This window comes from Chrysemys picta, chromosome 1 (assembly GCF_011386835.1).
Source record: "Chrysemys picta bellii isolate R12L10 chromosome 1, ASM1138683v2, whole genome shotgun sequence".
NCBI lineage: Eukaryota > Metazoa > Chordata > Testudines > Emydidae > Chrysemys > Chrysemys picta.
In genome coordinates, this window is record NC_088791.1 from 87,971,461 (window position 1) to 87,991,672 (window position 20,212).

At 42.2% G+C, this 20,212-nt stretch overlaps 1 protein-coding gene and 2 long non-coding RNA genes across 14 annotated transcripts in view; 2 read left to right on the forward strand and 1 right to left on the reverse strand.

Moving 5' to 3' along the window:
• The window catches only part of CNOT4 (CCR4-NOT transcription complex subunit 4), a 124,011-nt gene that overhangs the window by 38,188 nt on the left and 65,611 nt on the right, over window positions 1-20,212 (forward strand). For 11 of the 12 annotated variants that reach the window (XR_010591513.1, XR_010591512.1, XR_010591514.1 and 8 more), the window contains exon 2: window positions 12,917-13,183. Coding sequence is in view for 9 of the 12 variants with exons in the window: in XM_005305267.5 (XP_005305324.1) it covers window positions 13,010-13,183 (174 nt within the window). In the remaining 3 variants the exon portion in view is untranslated. Of the gene's footprint in view, window positions 1-12,916; window positions 13,184-16,435; window positions 16,457-20,212 lie in introns of those variants that run through there. The other variant, XM_042859767.2, reaches the window with a different exon arrangement.
• On the reverse strand, window positions 184-822 carry LOC135974301 (uncharacterized). Its single transcript, XR_010591516.1, has 2 exons — window positions 682-822; window positions 184-393 (listed from the first exon to the last, which is right to left on the reverse strand). It is a non-coding gene; the product is annotated as an uncharacterized LOC135974301 (long non-coding RNA).
• Window positions 15,124-16,125, forward strand: LOC135974300 (uncharacterized). Its single transcript, XR_010591515.1, has 2 exons — window positions 15,124-15,259; window positions 15,902-16,125. It is a non-coding gene; the product is annotated as an uncharacterized LOC135974300 (long non-coding RNA).

Consider the following 20,212-nt stretch of genomic DNA (forward strand, 5'->3'; position numbering starts at 1 on the left):
TAAATCACTGCTGCTTGAATGCTATGAGCCAGAGAAGCAAAATGCCTTGATTTGATATGGGGGTGGGGTAATTGGGAGAGGTGATCTCTTAATCCTCTCTTCACCCTTCCAGTGAGTAATTTGCTTTGTTTCAAAAAGTTAAAGGTAACCGGAAGACCAGTGAGCAGGAATGGTCAGCAGGGGGGGAGAATGGGAAGTTCCCTTCACTTCTCATCAACTAGGACAGAGTGTGGAGCTCCTGTTTGTAGTCAGGAAAAGCAAAAGTGAAGCTTCATCCCCTAATGATTTCCGTAGTGATAGGTTAAGTTGGGGAAGGGCAAGTTCCAATAGTGTCATTTGGGAGGCAAGGGTCAATACCAGTGAGGTCATCTCAAACAGGCCTAAAGAGAGTGACTAAGGGTACATCTACACTACAGCGGGGAGTCGATTTAAGATACGCAAATTCAGCTACGTGAATAGCGTAGCTGAATTCGACATATTGCAGCCGACTTACCCCGTTGTGAGGACGGCGGCAAAATCGACTTCTGCCGCTTTTTGTCGGCGGCGCTTACTACCACCTCCGCTGGTGGAGTTAGAGCGCCGATTCGGGGATCGATTGTCGCGTCCCAACGGGACGCGATAAATCGATCCCCGAGAGGTCGATTTCTACCCGCCGATTCAGGCGGGTAGTATAGACCAGACCTCAGTGAGGACATCAATGCCACTTTGCTAAAATCAGGAAAGGAAACAGACATGTTGGGATCCTCACCAAAGAGCAGTAGCCAGATTCTGTTTGGAGCCTTTATTTTTATCAGCCTTCGTTAGTAGATGTGTGAGGAAACTTCTTCTTCTGTTTCTGGTATTGGCATATTCTGCTGGTAGAGAGAAAGTTTGTTCAGTATTCATTTGTGAATGCTGTGTGGCAAACCAGAGTTGGCTGGGTGCAGTTTCAGCTCCTTAGACTGTTACCACAGTGTTCCCAGCCATTTCCTCCTTGAACTTCTGAGGAGCCTGAGATCAGAAATCCTCAAGAGAGATCTATATAAAAAGCCCTTCTCTTTAAGGATCCAAAATAAGGAAATTAGCATACTATTTGAAGTTAAACATTCGCTCTCATTTTGAAATATTTGTAGTATGTACAATTTGTTCTTGAACACGTACAAAATTAAATACTGGGGCCTCAACTGATGAACAAGCCTGGGATTCCTCCTTCCCTCATGTGACATTCTTCCTTCCCTGCTAACACCAAACTGGGGGGAGGGATAGCTCAGTGGTTTGAGCATTGGCCTGCTAAACCCAGGGTTGTGAGTTCAATCCTTGAGGGGGCCACTTGGGGATCTGGGGCAAAATCAGTACTTGGCCCTGAAGGCAGGGGGCTGGACTCGATGACCTTTCAAGGTCCCTTCCAGTTCTAGGAGATGGGATATCTCCATTAATTATTATTAAAATCTGGCCCTGTCCAAAAGTGAAATAATAAAATCACTGAAATGTAGGCCTGGAAGGGACCTGGATAGGTCAACTAGCCCAGCCCCCTGCACTGAGATAGGACTAATTATTATCTGGGCCATCCCTGATAGGTGTTTGTCTAATCTGTTCTTAAAAACATCTAATGACAGAGATTTCACAGTCTCCCTAGGTAACTTGTTTCAATGCTTAACTGCCCTTACTGTTAGGAAGAGTTTCCTAATGTCTAACCTAAATCTCCTTTGCCGCAAATTAAGCCCCTTTTTACTTATGCTGATCTCAGTGGTAAGGAGAATAATTTATCACCCTCCTCTTTATAACTCAGAGACTTTAAGGTCAGAAGGGACCATTATGATTATCTAGTCTGACCTGCACAATGCAGACCAGAGAATCTCACCCACCCACTCCTGTAACAAACCCCTAATCTATGTGTGAGTTATTGAAGTCCTCAAATCGTGGTTTAAAGACCTCAAGGTGCAGAGAATCCTCCAGCAAGTGACCCAGGCCCCACGCTGCGGAGGAAGGCAAAAAACCTCCAGGGCCTCTGCCAATCTGCCCTGGAGGAAAATTCCTTCCCGACCCCAAATATGGCGATCAGCTAAACCCTGAGCACGTGGGCAAGACTCACCAGCCAGCACTCAGGAAAGAATTCTCTGTAGTAATTCAGATCCCACCCCATCTAACATCCCATCACAGACTGTTGGGCATATTTACCTGCTAATAATCAAAGATCAATTAATTGCCAAAATTAGGCTATCCCATCATACCACCCCCTCCTGTCAAGCTTAGTCTTGAAGCCAGATATGTCTTTTGCCCCCATAACTCCCCTTGGAAGTCTGTTCCAGAACTTCACTCCTCTAATGGTTAGAAACCTTCGTCTAATTTCAAGTCTAAACTTCCTAATGTCCAGTTTATATCCATTTGTTCTTGTGTCCACATTGGTACTAAGCTTAAATAATTCCTCTCCCTCCCTGATATTTATCCCTCTGATATATTTATAAAGAGCAATCGTATCTCCCCATAGCCTTCTTTTGGTTAGGCTAAACAAGCCAAGCTCTTTGCGTCTCCTTTCATAAGACAGGTTTTCCATTCCTCAGATCATCCTATTAGCCCTTCTCTGTACCTGTTCCAGTTTGAATTCAGCCTTCTTAAACATGGGAGGCCAGAACTGCACACACTATTCCAGATGAGGTCTCACCAGTGCCTTGTATAAAGGTACTTTTATTTACTTAAAGATTGTTTATCATGTACCCCCTCAGTCTTCTCTTCTTCAGACAAAGCAAATCCAATTTTTCCAATCTTTCTCATAGGTCATGTTTTCCACACCTGTAGTCAATTTTGTTGCTCTTCTCTGGACTTTCTCCAATGTGTCCATATTTCCTGAAGAGTAGGGCCCAGAACTGGACACACTACTCTAATTGAGGCCTTATCAGTGCTGAGTGGAAGAATTATTTCTCATGTCTTGCTTACAGCATTCCTGCTAATACATCCCAGAGTGATGTTTACATGTTTTTGCAACAGTATTACATTGTTGACTCATTTAATTTGTGATCCACTATAACCCCCAGATCCTTTTCTGCAGTACTCTTTCCTAGGCAGTCATTTCCCCATTTGAGCAATTGATTATTCCTTCCTAAGTGTAGTACTTTGTAGTTTTCTTTATTGAATTTCATCCTATTTCTAACCATATCTACAGTTTGTCAAGATAATTAGGGTTTCTGATCCTGTCCTCCAAAGTGCTTGATCTCACCCACAAGTTTTATAAGTGTACACTCTGTCATTATCCAAATCATTTAAGAAGATATTAAATAGAACCAGTCTCAGGAAAGATCCTTGTGGCACCCCACTCAATACTACTAAGTATGGTTTTCCAATCAGTTGTGTACCCATCTTATCGTAAGTTTGTCTAGACCAGGGGTCGGCAACCTTTCAGAAGTGGTGTGCCGAGTCTTCATTTATTCACTCTAATTTAAGGTTTTGCGTGCAAGTAATACATTTTAATATTTTTAGAAGGTCTCTTTCTATAAGTCTATAATATATAACTAAACTATTGTTGTATGTAAAGTAAATAAGGTTTTTAAAATGTTTAAGAAGCTTCATTTAAAATTAAATTAAAATGCAGAGCCCCCCGGACTGGTGGCCAGGACCCGGGCAGTGTGAGTGCCACTGAAAATCAGCTCGTGTGCTGCCTTTGGCACACATGCCATAGGTTGCCTACTTCTGGTCTAGGCTGTATTTCCCTAGTTTGCTATGAAAAGGTCGTGAAACTATCAAAGGCCTTACTGAAGTTGATATACCTGATACCTACTGCTTCCTCGTATCCACAAGGCTTGTTACCCTATCAAAGAAAGGTGGTATTAGATTGGTTTGACATGATTTGTTGTTGACAAATCCATGTTGACTGTTATGTATCACCTTATTTTCTTCTAGATGGCTATAAATTGTTTGCTCTATTATCTTTTAGGGTACTTAGGTTAAGCTCACTATTTATAATTCCCTCAGTTATCCTTATTCCCTTTTTATAGATAGGTACTACATTTTGGCTTTTTCCAGTTCTCTGGGATTTCTCCCATCCTTCATGAGATCTCAAAGCTAATCCCTAATGGCTCAGAGACTCTTCAGGCAGTTCATTGAGTATTCAAGGATGTAGTTTATCAGGCCCTGCCAAATTGAAGACCTGTAACTTATCTAAGTTAATTCTTAACTTGTTCTTTTCCTGTTTCAGCCTCAGATCCTACCTCATTTACACTGATGTTCGCTATGTTAGTTATCCAATCTCTGGTAACTTTTTTTGGTGAAACCTGAAACAAAAAAGGCATCTGACACTTGAGCTATTGCTGCATTTTCTGGTATTGTCTTTCCCTCCTTATTGAGTAGTGGGCCTACCCTGTCCATGGTTTTCCTCTTGCTTCTCATGTATTCGTAAAATGTTTTCTTGTTACTCTTTATGTCCCTAGCTAATTTAATCTTGTTTTGTGACTTGGCCTTTCTAACTTTGTCCCTACATGCTTGTGGTGTTTTTGTTTGTTCATCCTTTTGTATTTTGATCTAGTTTCCACTTCTGAGTTGCAGATGGTTGAAGATCTGTTGATTAAGCCAGGTTGGCCTCTTACCATACATCCTCTTTCCTGCACATTGGGATAATTTGCTCTTTAAAACATTGCCAACTCTCCTTCTGAGGTTTTTTCCCATAGACTTGCTTCCTATGGGATCTTACGTACTAGTTCAGTGAATTTACTAAAGTCTGCCTTCTTGAAGTATATTATCTTTATTGTGCTGTTTTCGCTCCCACTATTCCTTAGAATCATGAACTCATCGTTTCATGATCACTTTCACCCAAACTGCCGTCCACCTTCAAATACTCTACCAGTTCTTCCCTATTTGTGAGACTCAAATCTAGAACATCTTCTCCCCTAGTTACTTATGCACATAAATGAGCATTTATGTCCATAAGCTTAAAAGAGAATTGATAGTTACAATGGATTGAAAATGGGGATTTCCAGTGGAATGGACCTTTTAGTCTATGCTGAGGGTAGCTGTAGTGTTACATAGGCAGAATAAGAAATAAGTCCACTGCTCATATTTGAGTCTCTGCAGAAGTGGAGTTTCAAAATATAGTACGGCTTTGTAAAAATCTACTAGTTTGTTTGCCTGCATTTCAGCAGATCTTTTCTGCAGGTTCAGTCCATAGACTTTGTGACCTGCTTCACTTCAAATTACTGGTATGTTAGAGAATTCAGTGAAACATAAACCGAAACTCACCTGGACTTCCCCTTCTAGAGGCCCCTGGTTGCCAGAGGTGTTCTGGAAGGCTAGTATTTTATTCATTTGTCCTCAGCCTCAATTTGATGGAGTTATTGGTTAGTCTGGTTCCTAAGTTTAAAAAAAAACTAGATAAATTAATGGAGGATAGGTCCATCAATGGCTATTAGCCAGGATGAGCAGGGATCGTATTGCTAGCCTCTGTTTGCCAGAAACTGGGAATGAGTGACAGGGAATGGATCACTTGATGATTACCCGTTCTGTTCATTCCCTCTGGGGCACCTGGCATTGGCCACTGTTGGAAGACAGGATACTGGGCTAGATGGACCTTTGGTCTGACCAAGTTTGGCCGTTCTTTTGCTGCTCCCACTGAAGCCTTAGAACATGACAAGCACACTATCTCTTCTCTATCCCCTCCCCCAAAAGTCCCCAGTATTCTGGGGATTTAGCCCCTTTTCTGCAGGAGAATGTTTAGAATCAGTTCACTCATGCAGCCGCAGAACAAGAGCGCTACTCCCTTCTGGAAAATGTAAGGTATTGGGGTGTGCAGAAACAAGCCTACCTCTTGCCAGTGCCCTTTAGAAAACAACTAGATTGGGTTACAAGCTGTCAGCTCTGTAAAGAGCTGTGGGGAGTTGGTGAGGTGGTTGCCCCTTGAAAACCTTAAATACAGAAGATAGCACACCACTGCTACCCCTCTTCCCCCAGTCCCAAGTAAAATAGGAGGAAAGGAGTGGCAGGGTCTGTATCCTAACTAAATCCAAAATTGGCCAAAGCCTTCCAGCCAAGTAGAGGGCAGTTTTTGGCCCAGAATGCTAGACTAGCCTTTGTCTTGAGTTTGGTTACAAAAGGTTTGAGACACTGTCAACTTGATTGTTTTGAAACTAGCTATCTTAACATAAACAAATAAATAAAATCCAAATTTCAATAGAACACCCTTTCAGTTGCATGCCCTGAATTTTTTTCTCCCAGTTTTCTTAAGGTTTTTTTGCTTTGCTATTATAAGGGTTTTTTTAGGGCTGTCACTTAATCACAGTTAACTCAAGTGATTAACTTAAATTAATCTCTATTAATTGCACTTTTAATCGCACTGTTAAACAATAGAATACCAATTTAAATGTATTAAATATTTTGGATGTTTTTCTTCATTTTTATATATACTGTAGTCTGTGTTGTAACTGAAATCAAAGTGTATATTTTATTACAAATATTTGCACTAAAAAGGATAGATTAAAGAAATAGAATTTTCAGTTCACCTCATTCAAATACAGTAGTGAAAGTTGTGAAAGTGCAATTTACAAATGTAGATTTTTTTTGTTACATCACTGCACTCAAACAAAAAAATGTAAAATTTCAAAGCCTACAAGACCACTCAGTCCTACTTCTTGTTCAGCCAATTGCTAAGACAAACCAGTTTGTTTACATTTAGAAGAGATAATGCTGCCCTCTTCTTATTTACAATGTCACCAGAAAGTGAGAACAGGCATTTGCCTGGCCCTTTTGTAGCTGGCATTGCAAGGTATTTATGTGTCAGATATTCTAAACGTTCATATGCCCCTTCATGCTTCGGCCACCATTCCAGAGGACATGCTTCCATGCTGATGACGCTAGTTTAAAAAAAAATGCGTTAATTAAATTTGTGACTGAACTCCTTGGGGGAGAATTGTATGTCCCCTGCTGTTTTGCCTGCATTCTGCTATATATTTCATGTTATAACAGTCTCTAATGATGATCCAGCACATGTTGTTCAGTTTAAGAACACTTTCACTGCAGATTTCACAAAACACAAAGGTGGTACCAATGTGAGATTTCTAATGATAGCTACTGCACTCAACCCAAGGTTTAAGAATCTGAAGTGCCTTCCAGAATCTGAGGGGGGACAAGGTGTGGAGCTTGCTTTCAGAAGTCTTAAAAGAGCAACACTCCAATGTGGAAAATACAGAACCCGAACCACCAAAAAAAGAAAATCAACCTTCTGCTGATGGCGTCTGACTCAGATAATGAAAATGAACATGCGTCTGTCCACACTGCTTTGGATTGTTATCGAGCAGAACCCATCATCAGCATGGACGCATGTCCCCTGGAATGGTGGTTGAAGCATGAAGGGACATATGACTCTTTAGCGCATCTGGCACGTAAATATTTTGCGATGCTGGCTACAACAGTGCCATGAGAACGTCTGTTCTCATTTTCAAGTGACATTGTAAACAAGAAGTGGGCAGCATTGTCTCTCCTGCAAATGAAAAGAAACTTGTTTGAGCGATTGGCTGAACAAGTAAGAGACTGAGTGGACTTGTAAGGCTCTACAATTTTACATTGTTTTATTTTTGAATGCAGTTTTTTGTACATAATTCTACATTTGTAAGTTCAACTTTCATGATAAAGAGATTGCACTACAGTATTTGTATGAGGTGAATTGAAAAATTATTTCTTGTGTTTTTTACAGTGCAAATACTTGTAATAAAAATAAATATAAAATGAACAGTGTACAGTACACTTTGTATTCTGTGTTGAAATTGAAATCAATATATTTGAAAAGGTAGAAAACATCCAAAAATTTCCAAGAGAGAAATGGACTCTATCGACTTGGCAGAACTTTTTATTTTTTATAATTTTGATGTATAAGATTGGTTTGTTTTTAAGCATTTTTTATTTTGGCTATTTAAATTTTCATAATTGCAGGAAATAGGATCAGTCAGGCAATTTATTTTATGACCTGTTGAGATTCAAAAAATTAAAGCTTTATCATTAAAACACAAATTGTCAATGTCTGGTGTCAAAATGTGTAAAGTAAATATCTTTATGCCCTTAAACTCTTAAGATCTCAAGTAGTATTTTTCTTTCTTTGTCTATCTGTAAATTTTGATTATTATAAATGAAAATTTTTGTCAGTTTGTGTGTATGGGGAAATCCACTTTTACCATTGTTTTACCAATAAAAATCGAATCCTTCCAAGTCTAACTTTACAATGGAACAGTGAAGCTGGCTAGACACAGCTGTCGAGGGAATCAAGTAAACAAACTGAAAAATGGAGAAACTTTTTCACTTCTTATCTGGATCTTGGGTGTTTAGCTATGGTAGGCACACAGTTTTCAGGTAAGTGTAACTTTCAGGTTGAAGGTGTCCCTGGCAAGCAGCCTATTAATTAGTTTCATATTTCATCTATTTGCTTTTCTTATGCAGACATTCAGCAATCTGGAGGACAGTGCTAGATAGTGTCCAGCTGTGCTGCATCCTTGTGTAATGTTTTAAAAGAAGGTTGGCACCAAGGCTCTCCCAGAAACAGGAAGTGGAACTATTAGAGCCCAATTTGGCTGTCTTGTGTTGTCTGACAGCTTTTACTTTTTGTACCTTTTGAGGCTTTCTCTTCTGAGAAGATGTATTAGGTTTTTTTTACTTTCTTTTGGAACGTGATCTTGAAAACCAGATACTTTTGATTAAATGCAAGATATTAAAAGTGGATATGATATAGTGGGAAAGCCAAGATGATGGCAACAATCATACAAATATTCTGAACTGCCCTCCAACTGGTATGACCTTATTGCTGACTAAATATCCCTATGTATTTTAGTGGCTCTATATGAATAGTCCACTAATGCTGCTTTGTTCTGCCTTCTATTTACTATTCCATTGTGGAAAATGAGCATTGTTCTGATGTGGCAATGGCACAACATCCTGGTGTATTAACATCCCTGCAATGGGGAGAGACTTGGGTGGAATCTCTTTAAATAACCTTTTCCAGAATAAATAAAAATGTTGCTTTTCTTAATTTCAAAACCACAGCACACAGATGCTCTTTATCCTTGGCTGGAATATAAACCAGGCCTATGGCAGACTACGCAGCAATCTATTGGCTTTATTACCAGTAGCTGCTAAACTCTTAGTGCTAACTTAAACAGCTCATAAATGTTAATCACTTTGCAGTTTTGCTAGAGAGCCTGTCTGCATGTCTGAGGCGCTGGCTAATAAGTCACATGTTTTTCATGAACTGGTGACTTTTTTTAGCAGAAGGTCCAAATAGCAACTTCAGTTGTCAATAGAATTCTTAAATATGTTGGCATCCTTTCGAAATTGTTGGCATTGCTTGATTCAGACATATTTCAATAGTCTTAGATTTGCTGAACATGCAGTGGAACGAGTAGACCGTTCAACGGAATACATTGTTTGCTTACTGGCCTGTTTTGGGACATCTCTGACTAAATTTAATCCAGATCTAATCTGAAGAAATTCCACACAAATCTCCCTGCACTTCCTAGATAGAAACTAATTCCACCACTTATTCAGTTTAGGTAGTCTACTTCCAGGAAAACTGATCCGATTAAATACATATGCAATAACTGTATTTAATTTTTGCAAATTTTATGTCAAGAAATGTAAAACTTAAGGTATTAACTGAAGTGTTAACTTGACATTGCACACATTTGCTTAGTAAAACCTTAAACAGCAATGTGTTAAGGTGTCCGTTTTAACAAGAGAAACAACATAATACAGATGCATACAATAAGGGCAAATTCCAAGGCATGGGGACTTCTATTTATTTATTTTATTTTTAATTGTTTTGTACAGAACATACTACAGAAGGGGCCTGAATCTGACTGGGGCCTTTGGGTGCTATTGTAATACTGCCACTAATAAAAGAATTGTCTTGTAGCAATCCTAACTCTTACATTTGATTCTTAACTATATATATATATATATATATGTGTGTGTGTGTATCCTAAATTTCGTTAGTACGTTTCCCCTTTTTACCTTCCTAGGGAATCAAGTAGAAAGGAAAGCGGGGGAAACTGGGAACAGCAGAAATATTACTGGTGCATGCCAACTAGAAACATAGTACCTTTGATGTATCTGCTCCTTTTAACCACATCGTTACATGAGCATTAAAGATAGTGGGCACTTAAATACACACTGTTGCTTTTTTTTTTTTTTTTTTTTTTTTTTTTTTTTTTTTTTATAACTAGGACTGCACCTGACTTCATGTACTTGAGAGCCAATGTTCTAGTTCATTTTTTCCATCCATGTTCGGAATAAATTTTATGTGCACCGAGGTATCTTATGGCTTTATGCCACCAGTAGAAACAAAAAATCTAGAGATGTATACTTTTAAAAAGTTACCATAGGGATAATTACTCCAGCCAGGACAGGTTAGGCGTTTTAGAACTCACTACTCAAAGAATTACACTTAAATTTAAGAGAAAAAAAATGAAATGCATAGACCAGTCAAAACACTAAAATAATACACTTTGAAAGAATAAAATTATGGTGAATATATGTGCATTGCAGGAAGTACTAAGAAGTAATAACTGTGATACAAGTATGTGTTGGGACGTGAGTGTGAAAGAGACTGCGTGTGATCCAGAGTGTGTGTGTGTGTGTGTGCGCGCGCGCTGGCTGCTGGGGAAGTTTCTGAGACACACCGAGCACTGTCTCTTTAAGGCACTCACTGGAAGCTCTCCTGCTCTGTCCTGAGCCCTGTCTCCCCTCGCTTGCTCTGTGGAGATGGGGTACATGGGCAAGGGTGTGTGTGTGTAAGAGACTGATTGATTGCTGGGGAAGTCTCAGAAACCATGTGCTGTCTCTTTAAGAAAAGCACTTGCTCATGGTTCAGACCTCAGACCGCAGCAGCTCAGAGTCCTGAGGCAGCTCTGTGGAGCTCCCCTGCTCTGTGGAGATGGGGTGCCGGGGGAGGAGGGGGAACACCCTGACATCAGCTTCCACACTCCCCCCTGCTCTGCACAGGCAGCAGGAGGGTCCTGGGAGCAGCTGCAGGACAGAGCAATGTGGCCCCAAAGCAGCAGCAGGAGGGGCACCTGAACACATGCTACCGGATGTGCACACTCTGCTGATCAGCCGCCCAACTGTGCAGCTTACAGGGAACACCGTTGAGGACCCTCCTTTTCACCAGACTAACCAGGGATTGGTTTCAAACCCACCCCCCCCCTTATCGTCTTCCCCATCTAGGGAGGGGAAGACCTGACAGACCTGCTCCTCAGACATGTGATCTGGGAGCGGCCTGTGGACTTGGCTCCCAGTCATGTATTTTAAGCTTCCTCTATACTCTTCATACAGGCAGTAGGTCCTTCCAGTTCTCTTATGGTGGCCAACCACACTTCTTAGATGGTGCTCAAGTTCCCTGCAATGACAGAAAAATGATTACATGAGATAAATGTGATCTGCACCCATGTGCTGCAGAGGAAGGCGAGCCCTGCCCCTATCCCCTAAAATCACTGCTAATCTGATCTGGGGGGAAATTCCTTCACCACCCACATAATGTGATCATTTAGACCCTGAGTATGTGAGCAAGAACTAGCCAGCAAAGCACCTGAGAGAGAATGAGGTGGTACTGAGCAGAGCAGAGCCCACCCCACCAGTGTACCATCTCTAGCTGTGGCTCTCCGTTACTTCAGAAGGAAGAAGAGGAAAAACCTCCCAGAACACATTGGGGGAATATCTTCCTGGCCCCTGTCAGTGGCTGGCTGAAGCATGAGCTTTGGGAATTTAAGATATAAACCGGAAGTGAGCCCCAGGGCTGTTGAGCCCTGCTCCCCATCCTCACAAACAATATGTTAAAAAGTCTGCCTGCCAAATTTCAAATGTAAAAGTAACAGTTCCCTAATCACAGATTTTAGCAGGAAAAGCTTAATCCAACTCCTCCATCAGCGTGCACACACGAATGGATTTTTCTCTAGGCTTACAAATTTTACATTTGAGCAAAGACCTCCAATTGTTGAAAATCTTTTTTTAAAAACTATCCTTTTGGAAGAAGTTGAGCACTGAAAATGGGTATTATAACAGAAGCTATTTTCAAAACTTAGCTGTAGTATTAGTTATGCAAAATGTAATTAGTTAAGCAAATGCAATAATAGCTTCTGTCAGCATACCAATGTTCGTTTGAATTTGGCATTGATGAAAAGCTCCAGAGTGATGCCACTAGAAAAAAAGTAGTAGGCTGGTGGCCTACAGAAAATGGGTTGATCAGTTGTGGTGAACAGGCATATGTACATATCAAACATAACTTAATGGGCAGCCTTCCCTATTCTCAGCAGTGTCCGAGAATGCAATAGACACAAATTGAATTCCTCTCTCATATAGTTGTTTCAGGTCAGGGTTGAGGAAAAGAGCTTTCACTGCTTTTTTGTTAAAGTTCTGTGCTTAAAAAAGGTTTCTTAACCTACTGACTGAGACTGGATTTGAATCATTGAGCTTGAAATGATTCCAAATCTCTGCAATATTTTATAAAGCAAGTAAGTTCATTTTTTCACTTCATTGCCAATTCCTGAATTCGACTTCAGACATTCCCTAAATTGATCCAGGAAGGTTTGCATGTACTCCATGTATTGTTTTAGGTATTTGTGCTCATCTGCAAAATTTCAAACCTAGGGTTTGTTGGGCCAGGGCACTTGGTCAGCAACAGTCAGAGCAATGCTCCCTTGCTAGGTAGGGAAACACCAATAATAGCACCTTTCCAACAGCTCATATGACTCCGAAGCAGGAGAGGCCCAAGTTTGACTTAGTGAATAACTCGTGTAGGAAAGACTGCGGGGGAGGCGGAGGGGGGGAGGTAGAGAAAGAGAGGAAAGGCTATGGAGAATTGAATAGATACAACCAAAAGTCTAAATCTGTCCTTTGGATTTTCTGTGCTGTTAAAATGGGTTTTGCAATATAAACTTGAATACTAACTCAATGACACATTTGTCTTATTTTCTTGCAGATCTTCAAGTTGCTCCATTTTAATTTTCAGTGCAGACCTTTCTGCTCCCTTAAGTTATTATAAACTTTTTTGCTGCTCTGCAAACACGTGAAGATGTCTCGCAGCCCTGATGCGAAGGAAGACCCTGTGGAATGCCCCCTTTGCATGGAGCCCCTGGAGATTGATGACATCAACTTCTTCCCTTGCACCTGTGGCTACCAAATTTGTCGCTTCTGTTGGCACCGTATCCGCACTGATGAGAATGGACTTTGTCCTGCTTGCAGAAAGGTAAATATCCTGGAATAACTGCTTGCCTTGCATATATCATGAGGGTCTTGCATTGGTTAGTACACTCTTTTACATCAAGGAACCTTGCTTCAAATGACAGTGTAGATCTGGTGTGAGCATCCCATCTGTACATATCAAAATCATTATGCAACTAGTAGTCATCTCTGCAGAATAAATCCAGAAGTGGAATAGCAATGGAGCATGCAGGTCAGGACTGAGGTGTGTGGGTAGAGTTGTTAAAGGAGAACTAAAAAAAAAATCTGGGAATCGGGATAGTGATGCACTGGTGTATCTGTTTGTGGATAGATGGTGAAGATTGGAACAGCAGAATATGCTGCAAGTGAGCGTTAAGGTCTGGTGGTAGAGCTGTGTGGGAGTTCATAAAGCACCCCTTTTTGCTGTACCTGTTGAGCCAGAGCTGCTATTCATTTTTATTGACATCCACATTACAAGCCATTAATTCTTGGCAAGAGTGCTTGACAGGTGTCTAGTTTCTTCCACCTTTGTCACCAAATGCTCAGATGTACTTTGAGTGCCATACTTATGACTTCGCCCATTCTGTCCAGTCACAACTCCAGTTACCTGACGTATTTTGGTTGTCTGCTACTCTCTTAAACTCTCTAAAACTGATCTTCAAGTCTGCTGACGTTCCTGTCTCCTAGGGTCACAATCTTGGAATCTTTGACTTTTCTCTTTTCTTTCCTCCTCATGTAGTCTCAGCTAAAATCTGTTGCTTCCTTCTGCCTTCATCACCCAACACACCTCTTCAGAAATCCTTGGTAATGTCTCATTTGATTATTATAACTTCCTCTCCTGTCTCCTAGCTTTTCACCTTTTTCCCTCTAAACCCAGTTACAGAGGTCCCCCCTTTTCCCCCTGTTCTAAGCATGTCCCTTTTCTCACTGAATCCATTCATTGGCATCTTGTCTCTTATGGCATCAATTCCAGCTCCCTTTCTAGGCCCTAAGTAACCTTGCTATACCTGCATCTGTGCACTTGCTGCCTCATTCTTCCATATGCACCTTCAGTCATGTTACCATGTTGCTCCTTTGGGCCTTGTCTACAGTAAAGAAATTTGGCATGCTAATCACTGTTTGGACTCTCTAGCAAGCCTGAAAAGCACCACACATCGACATACATGTGTAATCAGTGGTGCACAGAAGCTAGCTTCACTGTTTTGGATTGGACTTTCTACAAGGAAGACTAATCAGTGTCATCAGTCACTGTCTGTCTCCACCAGTGCAATGCCATTGTCGACAGTAAATTCTGTTGTAATAATGCCAATGATATGATTATTCCTTCTGCTACAGTCCCACGGTACCTGTCACTGCTTTTGGAGCCTGTCTGATTTACCTTCTGTACTCTGCTGGCTTGAGGACAAGCTTTCTGGAATCTTTTTGCCTGTACAAATACTGCTTCATGCCCCCGAAATGTTGTTGTACAGTATTTCTTGCCAGTATTCACTCCTTTGTGATTACTGTGTGCTTGCAAGCTGGTTTTGGAGTATGTCTCAGAAGCCACCATAGAAACATGCTGCCAGGTATTCCTCAGCAGACTTCTGGGCACTCGTGAATGTCTGGATTAAGGAAATCGTTACAGCTGACCTCTGTAATTTGGAACAATTTTTGGCTCATGACTGGGTGTCTGAATGCCTTACTGAGCTGGATATCATTTGCTCAGGAAAATAGTGCTGGGAGAAAATAGGAGGACTGGTGGAGCAATATTAATCAGGCTGGGGATGTCAACAGCCATTCCAGGGCAGGGAGGAAAATCTGCCTTTATGATGAACCAGACCATGTTCTTGGCACTCTCCCATCTTTGGAGCACGAGATGCTTTTGGACAGAACTGTGGCACCCACCACTGGGCTGTTGAGGAACCTGGAAAGAAGAGAACACCACCTCCCATGGTGCTTTGTGAAACCAGTTGGGCAGACCAGGACCTAGGAATACCAGAGGCTCTGCCAGGATCCCAGTAACATCTCTGTCTAAAACTCTAGAGATGGTAGCTGCAGCAAAAGCAGTCATGTTGGTTTGTGAAGATGACACCTTTGGAGACTGAAGGGATATCTGCGCAAGGTATATGTGTTTGTGTTTAACTCAGGTTTTTGCATGGTTGGGGTTTGGGAGCAGTTTTCTGGGTTCACGTGAACATTCGTATTGGTGTGAAACAGGATGAAGATGTAGCATCATGTGAAGATAGGAGTCCTCTCTTCCCACCTGCCTTTTCTGGTTCCCCTGGTGCATCAGCCCTCTAATTCCCTCATCCTCTGGATATTGCTAGTTTTGGAAGTCCCACCTGTAACCCCCATCACCACCTTTCCACATTCACCTACATGGATCAGTTGTTCTGAGGGCAGAAGTACCCTGCTAGCTGAGCCATGCCTTGTGATCATTTTAAGGCTAAGTGCGCTGTACGGCCTGGTGTAGAGTACATTCACTACACACGACCCCTCACCAGCACAGGTATAAACCTCTGTGTAGATGGTGAACCATTGCTTAGGTGAACAGAATGTGCCAGAACCTTAGGGCATATACCTTACGTGTCTCTCTGTGCCCAAGCAGTGCCTCCCCCGTCTACACTGCTGTTTTTAGCAATTTAGTGTCCCACCCCGGAGCCTCTCTCTCTCTCTGCCACAGGGAAAGGCTATGGCGGGAGAGGCAGCAGGCAGAGGCTCATTGACATAAGCATATTGACTCACTCCATATTTCTCATTTCAGAGACCACTTCTGCAACAAGGCAACAAATGGGAAATGTTTGACATATCCATTACATGGCAGGAATGTGACCATGCATCTGGGAATACAAGAAGCAGAGTGCTTGACAGATCCCTTGGCAAGGAACAAAAACTAGATCTGTTTTTCAGCATTCAGAAAAACATGTAAAGGAACAATTAAGTTTGAAGGAAAATACAACTTCTCTTTAAATGCCAAGGGAAATTTATGCAAGAGGACAAAGAATGTGTGAGGAGCTATGTACATCATGATAAAGAAATAAGACTTCAAGACAGAGTTCCCCTGTGAACTTTTGATGGAGTACATGCAGGCCAACAGCAGTTTGCACAGTTAGCCCACATTTCAGCATAAAACAAAAGCTGGCTTGCGGTTTTTTATTATGTATTAGCTACTTTTTTGAAGGTGGCTTCCATGTTTCGTGGTAAAATAAATTATGCAAATCAATCTCAATTAATAGTTCTGCAGGCATAGTTGAATTACTTTAAACAAAACTGCTTTACTACCCCTATATACTCTGTGTCCAAAAGCATCTAAATGCTGGTAATACTTTTATTAAAAACTAATTTTATTTATGGTATCAAACCCACTAGCAACTATAGAATCAGTGATATTAACTTAAACTGCTAACATTTCAGTATGCCACCTTCAAGCATTAAAAGCATCTATCCCTTTGCATTCCTACAATGGCAGAATATGAGCACAAAGCAACTCTGATTTGGTTCATATGCCTGTTGCAGGCAATGTTCATAATTGTCACACTTTTGGTGGCACACCTTTATTGTCCACCTCATTCTTTGCTGCAAGACTCATACCTTCCTCTGTTCATTGTCAAACACCTCCTTTGCTTTTACAATATTGGACAGAATACAACAAGTGGATATCACGACACTGTTCACTGTATTCAGTAGGTACTTCCACTTTGCTTTCAGCCTTTCAGAGGCACACTTGACCACCTTCCTGCACACAATTTGTAGCTGTACCTCTGTCTGGGCTTGTGTAATCAGGATGTGACTTCTTGACTGAGAGAAGCAATTGATATGCAGTTGCTGAGAATCTGTGGAATGGAAAAAGTACTCCTCTGTCCATTCCTGAAAAGTTGTCTTTAAAAATTCGGGTACAGTGCACCCTGCCTTCCCTCGCCCACTCCAGTAAACATCTAGGAACTATGCACAATGATCTTGTAAGGCTTTTGCCACCATGGAGCAGTAGACTTTTGTTAGTTTATTCCTGGGCTTGATCACGTGCGCATGGGTTCATCTATAGCTCCAGCAATTCAGGAAACCCATCTGTTCAAATCCATCAGTGGTCTTGCAAATGTTTGCTAGCTTGGTTGCGTGCCCCTGAAACACTTGATCTCTGTTGCGATATTCAAGGGTTTCCAGTCCCACTGGTGCCTAATTGACTGGCTGCTATCCAGGGTAGACACCTTCCTTGGGACAAAAACTGCTTTTTTCCTACGGAGGATGACGCTCTCATGCAGATGATATGAAGCTTCCCAAAGAGGTGCAAAAGTCTCCTCCTTCAAGTAGTGTCCCTATGGGTGCTCCACTGTAGGTGTATCTGTGTCCCTGTGCCTCTGATCGGAGATTTTGGTAGCAGTGTTCATTCGGCCTGCACATGAGCTCTCCCTACCTTGTGCTCTGCCTTGAGGCTAACTAGTACTGTGTGGTTGAACCATCCCCAGTTCCTCTTTAGCTGCACCTGGTCTGAGACATAGCGAATAGCAGTCCGCTTTCTCTTTGTCAGAGTTTTAGAGTTCAGTGTCTTAGCTTCTTTTAGCATTTCCATTAGATTTTTCTTAGTTTGATAGGGTTTCTGGTTTTTTTTACTGTTTAAAAATACTTTTTTCTTTCCCCTGTTTTTTCCCTTTTCCCCAGTAAGGGGCATGCCCAACTTCCCCGGGTTTAAACAGTGTCTTTCCTGCAGGGAGGCAGTACCGGTTACAGATGACACTGCTGCTGCGTCCGATGCCTAGGAGAGGCTCACATTCCGCAGAAGTGTACCTTCTGTCAGCAATTGAAGGCTAGATCCTGAAAGAACCAGGAATTAAAGTTGAAACTCTTTATGGAGGATGTTTTTAAACCAGCCTTTGACCCTGGTCCCGAATCCCCTCCTAGTGAAGATTGTCCCCAGAGCCTTCTGCGTCTAAGGAGGGAGAACCAAAGAGGAAATCTTCGTACTCTCCTTGCAAAGCCTCCAAAAAGAGAGCTGCAAGTCCTCAAAGTGAGCCCTGGACCAGCCAGAAAGATCTCTGGCATGGTCAGTCATCTCGGTACCGATGGCTCCAAAGCACAGTATCCAGAGGACCCAGGGGTCCTCCAGTGCAGACACCATCTATACGCCTAAAGACCTGAACGGTGGAGGCTCTGAAGCGGTGGCACCACCTGTCAAGGGCGAGAGCAAAGACTGTACTGTCTCTGCAACATTACGTAATGTCCCTCAGTACCAACTACTTCCAAACAACCCTCGGCAGACTGATCATATCGTGCAAGATCTCTGCCGATTTCCTCAGTATCTGTGAATCAGCACCAACAAGCCCTGTTGGTACTGATCACAGCGGTACTGCAGGAGTTTCATTTCCCCAGAGATCTCATAGTGGCTGAGACGCCAAGAGTTTCCTGCTTGCTTGATATCAGGGCCCCGGTACCAAGCACATCTTGATTCCTGGAATCACCACTGGCACCAGGGTGTTCGCTTCCCGTCTCCTTGTCAGTTCCAACACTGTCCAGTGAGGACTCAGATAGTGACCAGGATGATATCCTCTTGCTGCCCTCACACCATGGCCCATCTCTACATCAACCAGCGCCCTTCCAGTTACACCGTCAGTCCGAACCTCAACCTTCTTGGTATGACCACGTGTGGGTACCACCATGCTGGGAACGTGGGCAGCCTACAGGCACCATACTTCCCGGGCATCTGGTGTCTCCTACCAAGCATCAATAAGATGGTTTCTTTCAGCCTTGGCATCCAGAGCCCAAGAACCTCAAGAGAAAACTTGAGGAGGAGCAGGAGGCAAGAATAAAGAAGAGGTACTCCATCAACCAATATCTCCTCCTCCTCACCAGGTGAGACAGTGATGGCACCCTCCACCATCCATGGTGGATGGTTTAAAACTATTTCATGATCTCTCAAAAAGGGTAGCAGACACTACAAATTCCCCTAGAGGAAGTGAGACCTGACAAACCCTCCTGTCCCAACCTGCGGATCCTCTGACTCAAGGCATTGTTCATGGTTCCAACACACAGAGAGCTGCTGCTCCGAGGAAGTACAAGAAGTGTTGTTACACAGTAAAAAAAAAATTGGCTACCTGCTGCATTTACCTGCAAAAATAGAAAAGATTCCAGATTTGGTATAATTCCAAGCAAGTTACCTCCCCATCATGCTAAACTACATACTAGGCCTCAAGAGGACAGGGCTTTATCTCTCAGCTCACTCAAAGTACATCTTCCGGCCATAATGGCTTTCTACCAGCCGATAGAGGGATACTCAGTTTTCACTCATCCAACAACAAAGAAATTCCTCAAAGGCATAGGAAACCTCTTTCCTCAAATCGGGTACCCCATTCCAGTGAGGGACCTAAATCTAGTTTTAAAGAGCCTAACTAGACCACACTTTGAACCTATGGCCCCCTGTTCTCTTACACATCTATCAATGAAGACGGCATTCCTAGTAGCCATCACCTCAGCATGGAGAATAGGAAAAATAGCAGCATTAATGGCACATACACCCCTTCACAATTTTCTTTTAAAGTCAATCTGAGGCCACACCCAACCTTCATCCCCATGGTCACCTCGTCTTTTCACTTGAAACAGTTCATTCACCGTCCCACCTTCTATCCAAAGCCTCATCGTGACAACAGGGAGGCCACACTACATACACATGATGTTAGGAGAGCCTTGGCCTTTTATTTGGATAGGACAGGCCTTTAAGAAATCTCCTAAACTCTTGCTCTCAATTGCAGAAAGGTCAAAGATGCAGCAATATCAGCTCAGAGACTCTACAATGGGTCTTGAATTATATTAACTAGTGCTACCATGATCGTAATTTGCTACCCCCATCTGGAATCCATACACATTCCATGAGAGTGTTTTCCACCTCTGTCATCTCATTAAAAATGTTCCCATGCCAGAAATCTGCAGGGAAGTGACTTGGGTATCTGCTCATACTTTTGCAGAACACTGTGTGATTACTAGATTTTCGGCTCCACAGTATTTTCCTCCATAATAGACTAGACTCAGAAGCTCTGACCCTCCATTGGGGATACTGCTTGGGAGTCACCTACGGTGGAGCACCCAT